General features: G+C 38.8%; 1 protein-coding gene across 1 annotated transcript in view; it reads left to right on the top strand.

Annotated features, from left to right (window-relative positions):
- The window catches only part of ttyh2 (tweety family member 2), a 99,245-nt gene extending 84,645 nt beyond the window's left edge, over window positions 1-14,600 (top strand). The window contains exons 7-14 of the mRNA XM_034707192.1: window positions 700-769; window positions 871-926; window positions 5,639-5,731; window positions 5,841-5,933; window positions 6,362-6,504; window positions 8,313-8,498; window positions 8,587-8,665; window positions 13,315-14,600. Coding sequence (XP_034563083.1) covers window positions 700-769; window positions 871-926; window positions 5,639-5,731; window positions 5,841-5,933; window positions 6,362-6,504; window positions 8,313-8,498; window positions 8,587-8,665; window positions 13,315-13,395 — 801 coding nt within the window. The 3' untranslated portion in view covers window positions 13,396-14,600. The remainder of the gene's footprint in view (window positions 1-699; window positions 770-870; window positions 927-5,638; window positions 5,732-5,840; window positions 5,934-6,361; window positions 6,505-8,312; window positions 8,499-8,586; window positions 8,666-13,314) is intronic.

Raw genomic sequence — 14,600 nt, 5'->3', positions numbered from 1 at the left:
TAATACTCTGTTTCACCCAAGCGACAACCTTTGGTCTTAAAATATGAAGCCGATGTGGAAGGGCTAAAAACTGCAGTTCATCGAGTGTCCACTTGAGGATGGCTGCAGAAACACCGGAAACCACATACACACCCATTCAGAAAAGACGATCTTTGGAGCATTAATAAACATGTTTACAGCCTGGTTCAAAGAACAGTTAAGGTCTGAGTAGCTAATTTCTCTCTTGGCACACACTGTCCGGGGGTGAATTTTTTAATAAATCAGTATTTTTGAAGATGTTAAACCTACAAGTTTTGCCCAAATAAGGACATGGCTGTATTGATTGACGGGCGAGTTCCTTGTAGGCCCGCCTTTTTACCTCACACTAGCTCAAGTTCAGCATTTCCAATATGGCACCTGCTGACGATTGGCTTCAAAACAAGGCTTCAGAAACAGATGGGTGACGTCATGGATGCTATGTCCATTTATTATACAGTCTTTTGTACCACCACACATGGAATACCTCTTGTCCAATCAGAATACTGGGTCAAAACAAAGTGTTGTGAAATAAACCATTGATGTCAAGCCCTGTGAAAGTGCTCTCTGAATTCTTATTCCTGGATTTCTGGATTTAACCTCATTAATTCAAGAGCTGTTTATCCAAGTCCTTTTGTTTTCTGTCCTCTCCTCTCCTCTCACACATCCTCTGTTTTATTCTAGGGCACGAGTGATTTCTGTGAGTGCCCCGACAAGTTCATCTTGAGCCAAACTAAGTCTCTCATTGGTGCTGGTGAGTAACACTGTGAATAACATGAATAACATTGCATTAATACAGATGTAATTTTGAGGGCAAATGCACCTAATCCCCTGGCTGGTTGTGTTTTTCTGCAGATATTGTTCATTACTACATGTACTGCAACCACACTCTTGCCAACCCATTCCAGCAGGTAAGAAACATACAGATTTGATCTACTAAGCACTGGTTTGTTATTTGTGTGTGATAAGAAGTTAATACATTCAGGTTTAACAGATTTTTATGGATCCTTTTAAGGAAGAGTTTCTGCAGAATTTGGAATTTTGGGTAATTTCTGAGAATTTGGGGTTTGTTTCGTGAGTTAAAAATAAACAATAGTGGGTCATTTACTTACAGATTTTAATTGGTACATTTTGGTGGGACATCTTTTAGACTAACAAATGAACAAAGGAAGAAAAAAGGATGGGTATAGGTATCTTGGCTGGTAAGTTAAGTTAATTATAAAATTACAACAGGCTACAGGAAATTGGTCTTGTGCAATCTCCCTCTCCCTTTGCATCTATCTAAAGACGTTTGTGAGGAACGCAGGTTTGACAGGTTGCTGATTTAACTGAAACACCGGTCGATCTCCGCCATGGCTTTTAAAATCATTTTAAGTCGAGCACTCGACTTAAAGTAATTTTAAAGCTGCATTGAAATGGCTTTGCTACTTAGACTTGTCTCCTTTCAAGTGTTGAGTCAGTGAATCCATCTGCAATAAAGCATGAAAAAAAAACAGCGATAACTGAGTCTCCTAAATGCTAACAGGCTAACTGTTGTCTCATTCATAATAATGCTGGCCTGTCTGTCTCCTTCTATAGTGTCATCTTTGTTGAATGGCCTTAATCTTTGGCCTACTGACCTCTACCGGTTTGACAGTGTAGTGCTAAACCTTTTTTTTCTCCATACGTCACTGGCCTGATTTGCATAATCTTCCCGGGACTTCAGTCCACGGTCGAAACGCAGACTACAATGGGGCCACAGGAACCATTTAGTTCCTGAAAGAGTAGTTCTGGTGGCGAAAAGTCCCTGTAATGTCTGGTTGAAATGCACCTTATCTCTGTGCCCCTCTCAATGCCCAGCTGGTGTCTGTTAAGGACCTGTTTTTTAACAAGATTATTTCCTGACAAGACCTAGTCTACTCATGAGTCTTGAAAATTAGGACTACAGTTGGACTTCAGTCTGGGTCTTGGCTTCAACGACTGACACAGAATGATGGTGCATCTTTTAAACATTATAGGGGGATGGAGTCTACAGCATGAATATCAACATAGAAAAATATATGTAAATGCATTGAGCTGATTAAAAATATAACAGGGTGAAGCCCCCGTTTTAAAGTTGCATAAAACCCTTGTTCAAACAGCATTTCAATGACTGTCTTTAAATTTGGAGCAGTCCTTTTTTACATAATAGAATACAGTCATTAAAATGCTGTTAAAAGAGTGGGGGTTACGTAACCTTGGACATTTTTAAAACTTCCACTTTCAGACCACATTTTGCTCATTTTTCACCTAAATATTACATCCTGTGACCCGTGATATCCTGAATCAGCGCTCGATGGAGGGTTCATTTCACAGCGCCTCAAGCCTCATCTTTGTCACTCTCTTCCTCTCTGTGCAGCGCTGTCTGTCTGATTCACGTCCCGATTTCACCTCATGAGTCTGGCAGAACATTACAACACTCTCTCTGAGGCTGTCACCATTACTTTTGTCTCATCCTCTTTCTGTATTTCTTAAGCAAACAAGCCAAAAAGTTACCAAGACAAATGTCATAAAATTGCAGTGTGGTTAAAGCAATTTTGAAAATCTCCTTGATTTCTTTGAGTTTACTCTTGAGAAAAAACAGAGTAAGGATTGTGGGTCACATCGCTGACTTTGCTGCTTACATCAGTCAGCAGTAAAGTCAATTTCTGCAAGCTGTGGCTCAGCAGAGCTCAGATCTTATTATCCGGCTCTGGTAGACATACCCTGAGGATAACAAGAGCAGAGCAGCAGAGGTCTGACAGCCGTCACCCCGCCTGGTAAACAAAGTCAGCGCTCTTTTTTCTGCCACACAGAAGCCCAACAGGTGCAAAGTTCACAAGCAAGCTGGCAGATACAGGAACTCGGATTTGCAAACACACAAGCTCTCTCTCTCTCTCTCTCTCTCTCTCTCTCTCTCTCTCTCTCTCTCTCTCTCTCTCTCTCTCTCATGTATTTTCAGCCAAAAACACAGCCATGCCATGTAGTTCTACCCTGGTGAACTGGTACTTCATCGCTGTGGGTGTCACTCTTGTATCAACTCTGCTCTTTTTCCTCAGCTCTTGTTCTCTTCTTCTCATCATCATCTCTTTTAGCTTTTTCTCACTGCCCTCCTCCATCCTCTCTCTCTCTCTCTCCCCTATTTTTCACTTTATTTGGCTCAGGAAAAGCTCACCCAAGCTGAAATAAAAAAATCTGATCAGGCTGTTTGGATTGTGCAGCGGCGAGCAGTTTGACCACGAACAGTCATGCAAATCCAGAAAGAAATGTCAGATCAAAGGAAGGCAATTACATTTGTGGTTGGTCGAGGTAATTGACCGTGCCCTGTTTCAATTTAACATCCTGCCGCAGGGCCAGGGGGGTTCCGTGCAATCTGTGCAAGGTTTGGTGACTGTGAAGATACAATTTAACTTTGAGATGTGGCAGATCAATTCATTTAAGGTTGTGCATGAATGTTAATTGAAAAATAGTCATAGGGCAGAAGGGGCTGTTTTTCAGGTGGGATGTGATTATTAATGTGCTGCATAATAAACTGATTATGGAGGCTTATTTTGCCCCCTGTTGGTAAGAGGATGAACCTACAGAGAGACCAGACACTTCAGCTTGCTGTCATGTAGTCAAAGAAAAAATATATCAGTGTAGTGCTCCAAAGAGTCTTAATTCAGGGATATTTTTGCTTTAAATCGGGTTTTTTTTTCTCAAATTATATTTCTTACACAATAACAAATTCAATTCCAATTTATGTATTTGAAAAAAGCAGTTCAAACTTCAGAGAAATATATAACTATACTGCCGTATAGCACCACTGGCTTCATTTTTTATACAAGTCAATCCTGGGCAAGACACCTCCCTACCTGTCCTCCATTCTTCACGTCACCCAAGCCTCATATCGCACTAGGTCCAATGAATACATCAGCTAACGACTGGAATAACTTACAAAACACCCTCAGACTTTAAACTTTAACTCCACTCACAACCTTCAAGCTTAAACTTGAACAGATTGTAGTCGACGGTTGCTCCTGCTGATCACTTCGGACTTTACTTACATGCATACTCATATATACACACATACATTTGTACTCCTCGCGCACATTGCTTGTTACTTGTTCACTTTTGTTCTAGTATATGTTTATATGTCTATTTGTGTGTATGTGATCCTGTTGGCGCCTCTTGGTCAGGTCATGTTTTTAAATGAGAACTGGTCCTCAAACATTTTTACCTGGTAAAATAAAGGTAAAATAAAAATAGCTAAACAACAGTTTCTGACTTCTTTAGGTTTGATAAATGCATACTGTTTTAATGCTGGAACATCTTATGTGTTTGTTATAACAGATAATATCTTTTTCTGAATATTTAAAGAAAAAGAAGCCACAACTTCATAAGATAAAAACAGTACAGCATTAAAGCTAACTAGCTGCGTGGCAAGTTAGCTTAAGTAGTGACAAGACGCATTCTAGCTAGCCGGAGCTAAAGCTAAACAACAGTTTCTGACTTCTTTAGATTTAAAAAATGTATACAGTTTTTATCCTAAATTATCGTGTGTGTTTGTTAAAAGAAATAATACTTATAATGTAAATTTAAAGGAAAATAAGCTAAAACTTCAGAAAGATAAAAAAATAACTTTACAGCAGTAAAGCTAATGAACTGCTTGGTAAGTTAGCTTAAGAAGTGACAAGCTGCATTCTAGCTAGCCTGAGCTGTAGCTAACTTAAAATTAACAGTTTATGATTTATTTTAGATTCAGAAACATCCATTTATAGAAAGAACACCTTAAATGTGTGTTCATAAATTTAACATGTTCTTTATGCCTTTGAACAAACAGCAGCTCGAATTTCAGAGGGATATAAAACTGTTTTTGTCTGCATAGCAAGTTAGCTTTAGCTTACTCATTCTGTATATCAGCAAGCCTTGATTTAAGCTAACTTACTTACCATTTCTGGCTTTTTTAGGGGAGAAATTTTTTTTAGCTAGAACAACATACTTGTGTTTGTCATGATAGAGTCAGTGGAAACAACTTATCATAATGAGGATATATATTTTTAAAAAGCTCATGAACTAATCTTGCTAAAAGCTTGTTAGCCTATCTTATTTGTAAATTGTCAAGACGACAGCTGTCATTTTAATCTGACAACGACTTGTTTTCGTGTTTTGGGAGATAGAAACATGTACTGAGGTTTTTGTAGATCTTACACACATTAGCTTAGCAGCTATAAAAGTTCAAAAGCTTTTTGTCAACTTCTTTGGCTCTTAACATCCTGTGTTGTGTTAGTGCTTTCATGTTTAGTTTTGTCTTGTCTGTTTTATGTCAGAAACATTTTAATTATAATTTGATGCTTGTGCTTTCTAGCTAGTTCAAAGCTAACTCTGTCTTTTATCTGTTCCTTTCAAATACTTATTTAATTACAACAAAAAGATCCATTATGTGTATTATTATCCTACACTCTTGTGCTTTAGTTTGTGAAAAAAAACAAAGGCAGCATATTATGTGAGACTGTCATTTCACGGAAGAGCAGCTCTGTTTTTCTGTTCTGTGACTTTTCTGTTATAATGTCCACAGAAATCGATGGTTTTCTTCATTGCATGCTCTTTACTCTGCTTGAGCTCACATACATTTTCTTGTTTGCAGCCTCTAACCATCTTCCAGAGATCCCTGACTACTATGCAGATCCAGATCCAGGGTCTGCTGCAGTTCGCTGTGCCTCTCTTTCCTACAGCTGAGGTATCACAAACACACAATCTTTGACTATATGCTACAGTATTACAAAGTCAAATTGAGTTATCTTCATGTACACTAAGTGCTTTCTAGTAACATGCTAACTTCCCCACAGAGAGACCTGCTGGGTATCCAGCAAGTGCTCAACTCCTCGGAGGCCAGCCTGCACCAGCTGACCGCCCTACTGGACTGCAGGGGGCTCAACAAGGTTCGTTAAATGCTTCTCTAATTGGCATCACTGCAGCACCACCAGGTCAACAGGGGAGTGAGTGGTCACGCAGGAGAACAGCATGAAACTGAAAGTGGATTTTGGAAGAGAGTAAAGCAAAGGCACAAAATGAAGAATTTGAAATTAAACAAAATCAAGTCTGGAAGCTGTTTTCTTCTTTTGAATTTCCCTCACTGTTTAACTTGTGCAGCGCGGCTCATGACTGCTGTGCAGTTTATATGAATAATGTGGATCTTCCCGCTGGATGTGCATGACATGAATGAAATATATGTCTTCCTGGAGATGCCACGCTCCGCTGCTTCAAGTGCTTCTTCATCTTTACTTCATTTTCTCTGCTGTGAATTCAAATATGACGCCAAGAATCCTCCTACAAACGTTTCTCCCTGTCTGTGTTTGACCTGTTTTAGGACTACCTTGATGCAATGGTGGGGGTGTGCTATGATGGGGTGGAGGGTATGCTCTACCTCTGCCTGTTCTCCAGCCTGGCAGCCTGTGCCTTCACTGTCATGCTGTGTGCCATTCCCCGGGCGTGGAGACAAATGGCCTGCAGGTGAGTTTGTTCTCTGCATGCCTGCCCGAGTGCCCTCATTTCCTCCTGCAGCCATCTCTTTGCAGCTTTTTGTCCTCTAGGAGCCAACAGAGATTTTAGATCTTTTCAAATTTTGCACAGATGTTTTCCTGCAGGTACAAATGCAATTGTTCGAGTGTAGAGCTTCGAAATACATTCACTAGTAGCAAATAATCCTAACATTAAATCTGTTTAAAGTGCATTTTCACCAATTCAAATAGAAAGTGATTTATATTACCAAAATACGAACGCCCTTTGCGGACCTGCAGCCATATATAACTCTGTTTTCTTGTGCTTATGAGTTAATTTTGGTTGTTTACTTGAGATCTATGCATATTCATCTCATCAAACAAAACAATAGGCAGTCTCAGTGATAGAACATACCATGACATGCCATGCTGCTAAGGTAGATTAGCTTCTATCTATGCATTTTTTGTCATTTTGCAACCCTGGGTACACATGTTGTGATCATCTGATGTTACAGTGGTGCAAGTGAAACAAAAACTACAAGTCCAGCAGCTTTACTGTAGTACTATGATAGTGAAATTAACTTATAATCTCCAGAAAACAACCTGAAGTTACACATTTTCATGGGACGACAGAGTATATAGAATGTGTCGATGTATGTCCACTTAAGGCTTCTGTACCAAAACCATCTCATTTTACTTTGATGTTATCCCTCCGTCCTTCAGAGTGGCATTTTTGATCCATAACAGAATGCATGAATAATAACAGGCAGAGTTTGGAGACTTGCTCTAGAAAGGTTATCCATCAAAATGAGCTATCACTAACCTTTATGCCTTTGTCAGTTACATTCTCATTCTGTTGAAGTAAAGATTTACGCGGGGGCTGTTTTGAAAACGTCTTCTGAGGACACTTTGACACTTGAAATATAAACTGTCAAGAAAGACACTGTCCCCCTTTTAATGCACAACATTAAAATGAATCATATCTTTGTCTTTGCATCTTGTTTTGGTTTGTACAACTTGAGAATGTTGATCAGAAGCTGAATGTCAAATCTCAGATTTTGTTACATCACTGAGGAAGAGTTCAAAAAGTTAATGTAATGTCAGTTATGAAGGATCACACTGTTGGTCTCTTTCCGCTGATTTTTCAGACGCTACTTAAGAAAGGCACGGTTTCATGGAAGGGGTGGAATTACCCAAAACCTCCCCCATGTGTTTTGAAATGACTGGGAGCAATGTTGCATAATGTACGGGGGCTAAAACACTCAAAAAGTTCAGGCTAACCTAGGTGTTTGCAAATCCTATATGGTGCGACTGCCTGGACACAAATCAGTGATACAAGAAAAAACTGCCAATGCAACATTTTGTGAAATGTGTCCCTCCTGGTATAACTCCTTCCTTCCTCAGTTCTGGGAATTATCATGCACCAAATACAGTACTTCTGATGTTTAGTGTTTTTAAATATGAGGATTAGTTCTATGTTGAAGTGTGTGGGTTGACTCTGTAGATTATAGCATGAGCCCAGTGTTGCTTAGATTCTGTTTGTTGAAACCTTGCCACATTTGCAACTCAAATTATGCTGAAATGAAAGTTTGATGGATGATGCTTCTAAGTCGAGTTTTGCATCTGTCTCCTTTGATTTTTTTTATACTGATAAAGATTAACTTGAACAATATAAGCCACACCGACCCTGAAAAAAAAGTTTATCTATCATTTCTCTCACACCAAATGCTCCATTTGCCCCTCTGGGCTGTTTCCCCTCACAGTTTAAACACCTTCAGACTAAGCTAATCATCTCACCTTTATTTTATTATCTTGCTCTAGGGAAAGAGATTACGACGACATAGATGAGGAGGACCCATTCAACCCCCGGGCCAGGAGGATAGTCGCCCAGAACCCCAACCTCACCAACATGCACAGCTTCTGCAGCTACAGCAGCAGCATGGGCAGCCAGAGCAGCCTGCACCGGCCCGCACCGGCTCTCACCAACGCCCCCATGTCTGAGTACATGTAAGTGATCACATTATCTGATGCCTGAATTTAATGTGTTAATCATTTCTTGGAATCTAAGACACCTCTTTCATTCGTTCGTTCTCAGGAACCACACAGTGCTGTTTGGGGGAAATCCACGGTACGAGAACGTGCCTCTGATAGGACGAGGCTCTCCGCCCCCCTCGGTGCGTTGGGTCCCAGAGGCCAAGTCCTTCCTATGATGTCACTTCCCCCTGAGCTAACAGACAGATTTAGCATTGAGAAGACAGGAAGTTTGTCTATTGAAAACAAGTGCTGCTATTCAAAATATTCACTTGAAGTCTGTTTGAGTCCTCTGACTTCACACTCAGGGATGGAAGCTAAAACTCTGCTTTAATATTGTACATGTTTTGGGTTGTAAAATTGGTGTTGAGGATGGGTTATCTCACATTTGTTATCATTGTCCGTCTCTAAATTCATAAGCTACTAAAGAGACAACTGGTAGGATGTTGCGCATATTTTATAACCTGTTAGCAAATGTTTAAAAACAGCTATAGCTAGCATTCAACTTCTTCTAGCTAACATTTCTGTTAACTTGTACTTCACGCCCTTTCCTGTTGTATCGTGATAGTGATACACTACGTAACATTAATATTAGCTTTTAGCCACTTCTTAGCTAATGGCAATATCTTGTATCAAGTGGCTAAATGCTAATTTTGGCAGCCGTCTGTCCGTCACAAGAGTTTACAAATCGTTTTTTAAAACCTACATTTCTACTTACCATTGTCTCATGAGTTGCTTGAAAGTTGTAAAATTATAATTCTTTGTCACAGTTCTTATAATTATTCAAATCACAACCTCAAACACAGAAGTATTATAACATAACAGCATTTAGGCTTCCTACCCTAAGCCAGACATTATAGGAAAATGGCTGCTGTGTGATTATTATGACTCATATTCAAACTTTTACTTGATGAGAGAGCTCACATACTTCCTCGAGTTTCACCTTAACATCACTAAACGATGGAGCCATACTCTGAAGACCAAGTTTTGGGACCACTTTTGTCAGCCTTGCTTTAAAATATTGAACAGGGTTCCTCTTTTGTGGTGCACTGTGCCTTCTTCTGTTTTCCATAACTTACCAGAGGCTGACTTACAGTACCAAAGCAAAGGGAGGAGAAGTAATGTAGTTAATATTTAATCATGACCTGAACATCATTTAGCTTCTCACAGGCCAGATTCCCAGGAGGAAGTGACACGGGTCTCAACCCATAAGCCCCGCTGTTGACACTAAAGGTTTTCTTATGCAATGAATAATTTCACCACCAGCTGGGACTCTTGTCTCCTGTTACTTTACATCACCGGGCTAAATATAGAAACATTATGGATTAAAATTTCATAGGGCACAGCTTCCTGATAGCATGCTGCACAACTGTGTGATGAAAGGTAGCAATAAATACATTATGCAGGAATCTAATAGACTTTAGGTTGATGTAAATTTATTTGAAAGGATAATTTATAGATGCAATATCTGTGTTTCCACAGAATTTTAAGTCCCAGGAACTTTCTCTCATTAACAAGTTCTCCGAGCCCATTGTTGTCTGGGTTTTCACAGAGATCTAAAACTCATAAAGATTAACCCTATTGGTATCGTGAAGTGTGAAAAAGCCAAAACTGAACTCCACAAGTTAGAAATGTTTATCACTGTGAAAGCGACCCTCAAAGTTCCTGCTCTTTAACAAGACACCATTCTCAAAGCAGGAACCTTTAGGGGCTCAAACACAATTCCTGGGACTTAATTTAGACTCTGGTTCTGGCAGTGGAAACACACTGAGTTCCTACAAAAGTCTCCTGTCAGTGGGAAAATTTGTAGTAATCATAAGGTTGAGAACTTCATATAACTATGAATACATACCACATAATACTACACATATTTATTTATGTTTAATATTGTTTGTTGTACATAGAGCTTTAAAGTCCATATGTGTATCAAAGACAAATATATTTCAAGTATTTTATGATAGGTTTTTGGCTCAACAGTCATTTTCTCATTGGTCTAAACTTGAAACTTGAGTTACAAAAATGTGATTCAGTCTGCCTTATGACTTGTCTCCTAATTAAAACCAGCCAGCACTGTTTAATTAAATCTCCCACATGACTTCAACTGTACAGCATCATGCAGTAGTCTGCGGCTAACAGCTTCTTTTATGTATTTTTTGTTTGTTTGTCATGTTTGTTTGTTTGTTTGTTTGTTTCTATCTTTCATTTTCTATATATCCGCTTTTCTTTAATCAACTTTTGGAGATATACTCTCAGCAGTATAGAAACCGAGTAAGTCTTTTCTACTCTTTTCAACAGGACTAACTCCCTCACTTTTCCTCTGTTGCATTGCATCTCCGTCTTTTTCCTCTCATTCTCCTCACATCACTCTGTTTGGTTCTTGTGTAGTTTTTCCTTCATTGCATGGCTTTAAACTCACAACCTGTTGTCCTCATTCCACAGAGTCTGTTTGAGTTAGTGAGGGTTTGTGTGCCCCTGGTGTTCACAGGGTGCTACTGTAGTAATGTCCCTTTTTTCACAGTCAGCTCCCCTGTGCATGCAGTTTGGCTCTAGTTACTCAATTTTATAACTCGTACTACCACAAGGTTTTTAAACTTGCTTCTAATGGATTTTGACAAATTCTATTACAGTTATTCTTTATGTTTTAAGTGACTGAAACGTTGATATTAATGTATTTAATATCTTGTGGAATTAATATTTGTTTGCAACAGTTTTAGGTGACTTCAAGGAACAGTCCACAGAAAGTTTTATCTTTGTAGCAGAAACAGTAATTCTGACAACAGCAGCTGTAATCGGTTTAGATTTAAAGCAGTTACAACAGCATTCAAAGGAGATCAAGATGAAAGTGTATAAAAAAAAATCCATAACTACTTCTCAAACCTCTCCAGCAGCATGCACTTTTCTTAAAAATGGTTTTGTAACAACACAGATAAAGCAAAGACTTACATTGTTACTCACGTACAAAGCAGGGGTTGTAAAAAAAAAAAAAAGCAGCTTATACCTGGACAAGAAAACAAGTCCATGGAGGAATAACTAGAAGGGCATCAAAAACAAAGAAGCAGGTACTGAAAAAAGGTGGATAAGTCTGTCAGGAAGGCACAACACAATGCTTGCCCTTTCTTTATAAAAGCTACATAGGAAAGGGCAAGTAAAAATAGTTTCCCTTGTCAGCTATGATGATCAGCATAGCTGATAAAGGAAACAGCTATGCTGATAAGAGAATTGGGAACATGTGTTTGGGTGGAAGCAAAAAACTCATTGTAGCATATTGTGATAAAAGAAAGCATATGAGAGTTATGGCAGGATATTAAATTAGGAAAAATCCTAAGATGTAGTTTGACATTTTGGGCAAACCTCTTTCTTTGCTGTCTCTGAACATGAGATAGCAAGAATGATACCACTGTCTTATCCTTTGAGTATGAAGCTAAAGCTAGGAAACAGTTAGCTTTGCTTGGTCTGTAATTAACATATGTCTATCAGTATCTCAAGCTCAAGTTATTAAAAGTTATTTAGATTGAATTGTTACATTAGCAGTAGTCTAAGTTGAAGTTTCACTGAGGGTTATGTGATAATTTGTTGGCTGGGAGCAGTCCCTATCTGGAAAATAAGTATGTAGATAAATCAAGTACTGCACTTGAATACAAAATTAAATAAATTATTAAAGTTATCGTGAATTATCCCAAGTCTTTCTTCCTCATGCCACTTTATACTTCCACTTCACTGCTAGCTAAGTAGCTGTTACCTTGAGTCTGCTAGGCTAAGCTAAACATGGCCTGGGGCCACCCTCAAATCCAATTACATGGTCTTTTAAAGAGTGTCATGGTTTTCATCTCACCCTAACCCTGACTCAAGAAAAATAAAAAATTAATAGGACATTGAGCAATGTCTTGGTATAACGATATGACTGCCAAAGAGCACCACAGGAATGTGCCAAGCTAGGACATGAGTCAGCATTTTTCAAACTTCTGTTCACTTATCTCAAAGTCACTGACTTTTTTTACAACTTGTTTTATGTTGAGTTGATGAATAGTCGTACATTAGGCTGTACAATTTGAAAATGTTGAGTAAAAAGCCCAATCGTGAGTTTTCAAGCTTCCATGCATCTTCAAAATGGTTTTGCCAACATGTGGCTAAAGGATATTACAGAGGCTGAGGAGATTAAATGTCATCATGTCAACCTGGATGATAATAATGGAAACCTTGGTCTAGGTTTATTAGTTTATACAGGAGTACATTGTCTTGTAGTAATAGTTAATATACTAGTTTATACCCCTGTGTATTACTTCTGTCTAGCATTAACATTTAAAGCTCTCAGAAAGCAGTGTTTGTTTGTAACAACTACCTTGATGAACAAATCCCCCTAACACTTTAAACTTCTGTTTGATATTGAATTAAGTCGCCATCAAAATACCCTCCAAAAACAACAGGTATTGTCAAGGTAGAGGGAGGGGGCACCTTCTAGGTATGCCTACAAAAACATAATCCTCGCACAAATCTTACAGCCAAGGTTGCCACTGAAAAGGATTGCAACTTCTTTGAATCAAAGCTGAATACAGCTGCTGTTCCTTACTTAGCTTTAATCTCTACAGATCCACCTTACAATCCCACACGTGGTGTGATATTGATACTATAAGGTTACATTTTCTGTGGACTATTCCTTTAAACCCCCTATTACACAGTGTTTCCTTTAAAGCTGATGATTAGCTCCAGGCTTTAACTAAACCTCACCTTCAGCTCTCAGAATTAGCTTGTAATGTCCTTTCTGTGTGTGTCTGTGTTTACTTTTCTTCCACAGTACTCCCCCAGTATGAGGGCCACCTATCTGTCCATGACCGAGGAACAGAGAAGACACTTTGGGAACGACTTCCAAGCATAGACTTCTTTAGCTGTGTGAGGATGGAAACAGCATCACAAAGACACATTCACACTCAACAGACAAAGAGTGGACCGTGTGTAACATGTTGTTGGTCCTGGATGGTGCAGTGCCAGAGACAGAGGAACCACTTCTGTGTGCTCGTAAATGATTAATCACACTTTTCTGTCCAAAGTCATGTGTGGAGCAACTCGCTTAATACTTCTGACGTGCTGTCAACTTTAACCTGCTCTCAACGTGTTGTGTTATTCTGCTTGACATGCTGTCATCAATTGCTGAAGCATTGTGGGAAAAAAGGTGAGATGGCAAATATGTGACTTTTACCTTAGTTATTTAGTTTAAATTTTGAAATAAATCAGATAATTAATGACTGATCAAATAGGTGATGAAAGCAGCTTGAGGAGTTCTCAATAGAATCAAAAATAAAAAGACAATTTTGAAATGACCCGCCTCTCCTGCTATAGCACATTTTTAAAAATTCAAATTCAGGCCTCCGAAGAAACAAAATGTGAGCGTGACAGCTGGTGTAAACACGGCATATTATTTCTATGTTTTGTGCTCCAGGCTTTTTATTTATGAGGCACAAAGCCAGCAGTGGCAGCACACAGCAGGCGGAAGAGGCTTTGTTGAGGTATAATTTATTTACATTCACACACAGGCATGCCTCGAGTGAAGCTTTGTGTTTCTGGAGATGGCACTACATTGAGACCAAGGCTTCTGTATATATGATGTACAATAACAGACTGTTGTTGCATTCTGATGTGGTTCATTTTGATTTTGTTGGAAAAATGTGCCATTTTTATACTTTTGTTTTCTCCTAGATTTGAGTGTCGATTTCACATAGGATCACTGTTTTTCTGGTATATCCTAAAGGGCAAATAATACATGTTTTGCATATCTAACCCTGCTAATAATAAAAAGGTAGTTTCTGTCATAACTCGGGAAGCTGTGCTCCTCTAACAGTGATAATTAGAATATTCTGGCAATATTTCTATGAATTCAAACCATTTAAACATGACATGTTTGCATTGACTAACCATGATTTTCTGTAGAGTATTAAATACATGCGGTTTTGTTAATTATTTTTTTAACTTTCATTTCTTTCAGCATGTTACATTGTACAGGCACTATTGGTGGTGCTTAATTTTGTGTGTGACCTGAAACTTTGAGGTCTAACTGTGAGTTGAATAAATCAGTTTTGAGTATAA

This window comes from Notolabrus celidotus, chromosome 18 (genome assembly GCF_009762535.1).
Source record: "Notolabrus celidotus isolate fNotCel1 chromosome 18, fNotCel1.pri, whole genome shotgun sequence".
Taxonomy (NCBI): Eukaryota; Metazoa; Chordata; class Actinopteri; order Labriformes; family Labridae; genus Notolabrus; species Notolabrus celidotus.
This window is presented reverse-complemented; position numbering and strand designations above follow the sequence as displayed.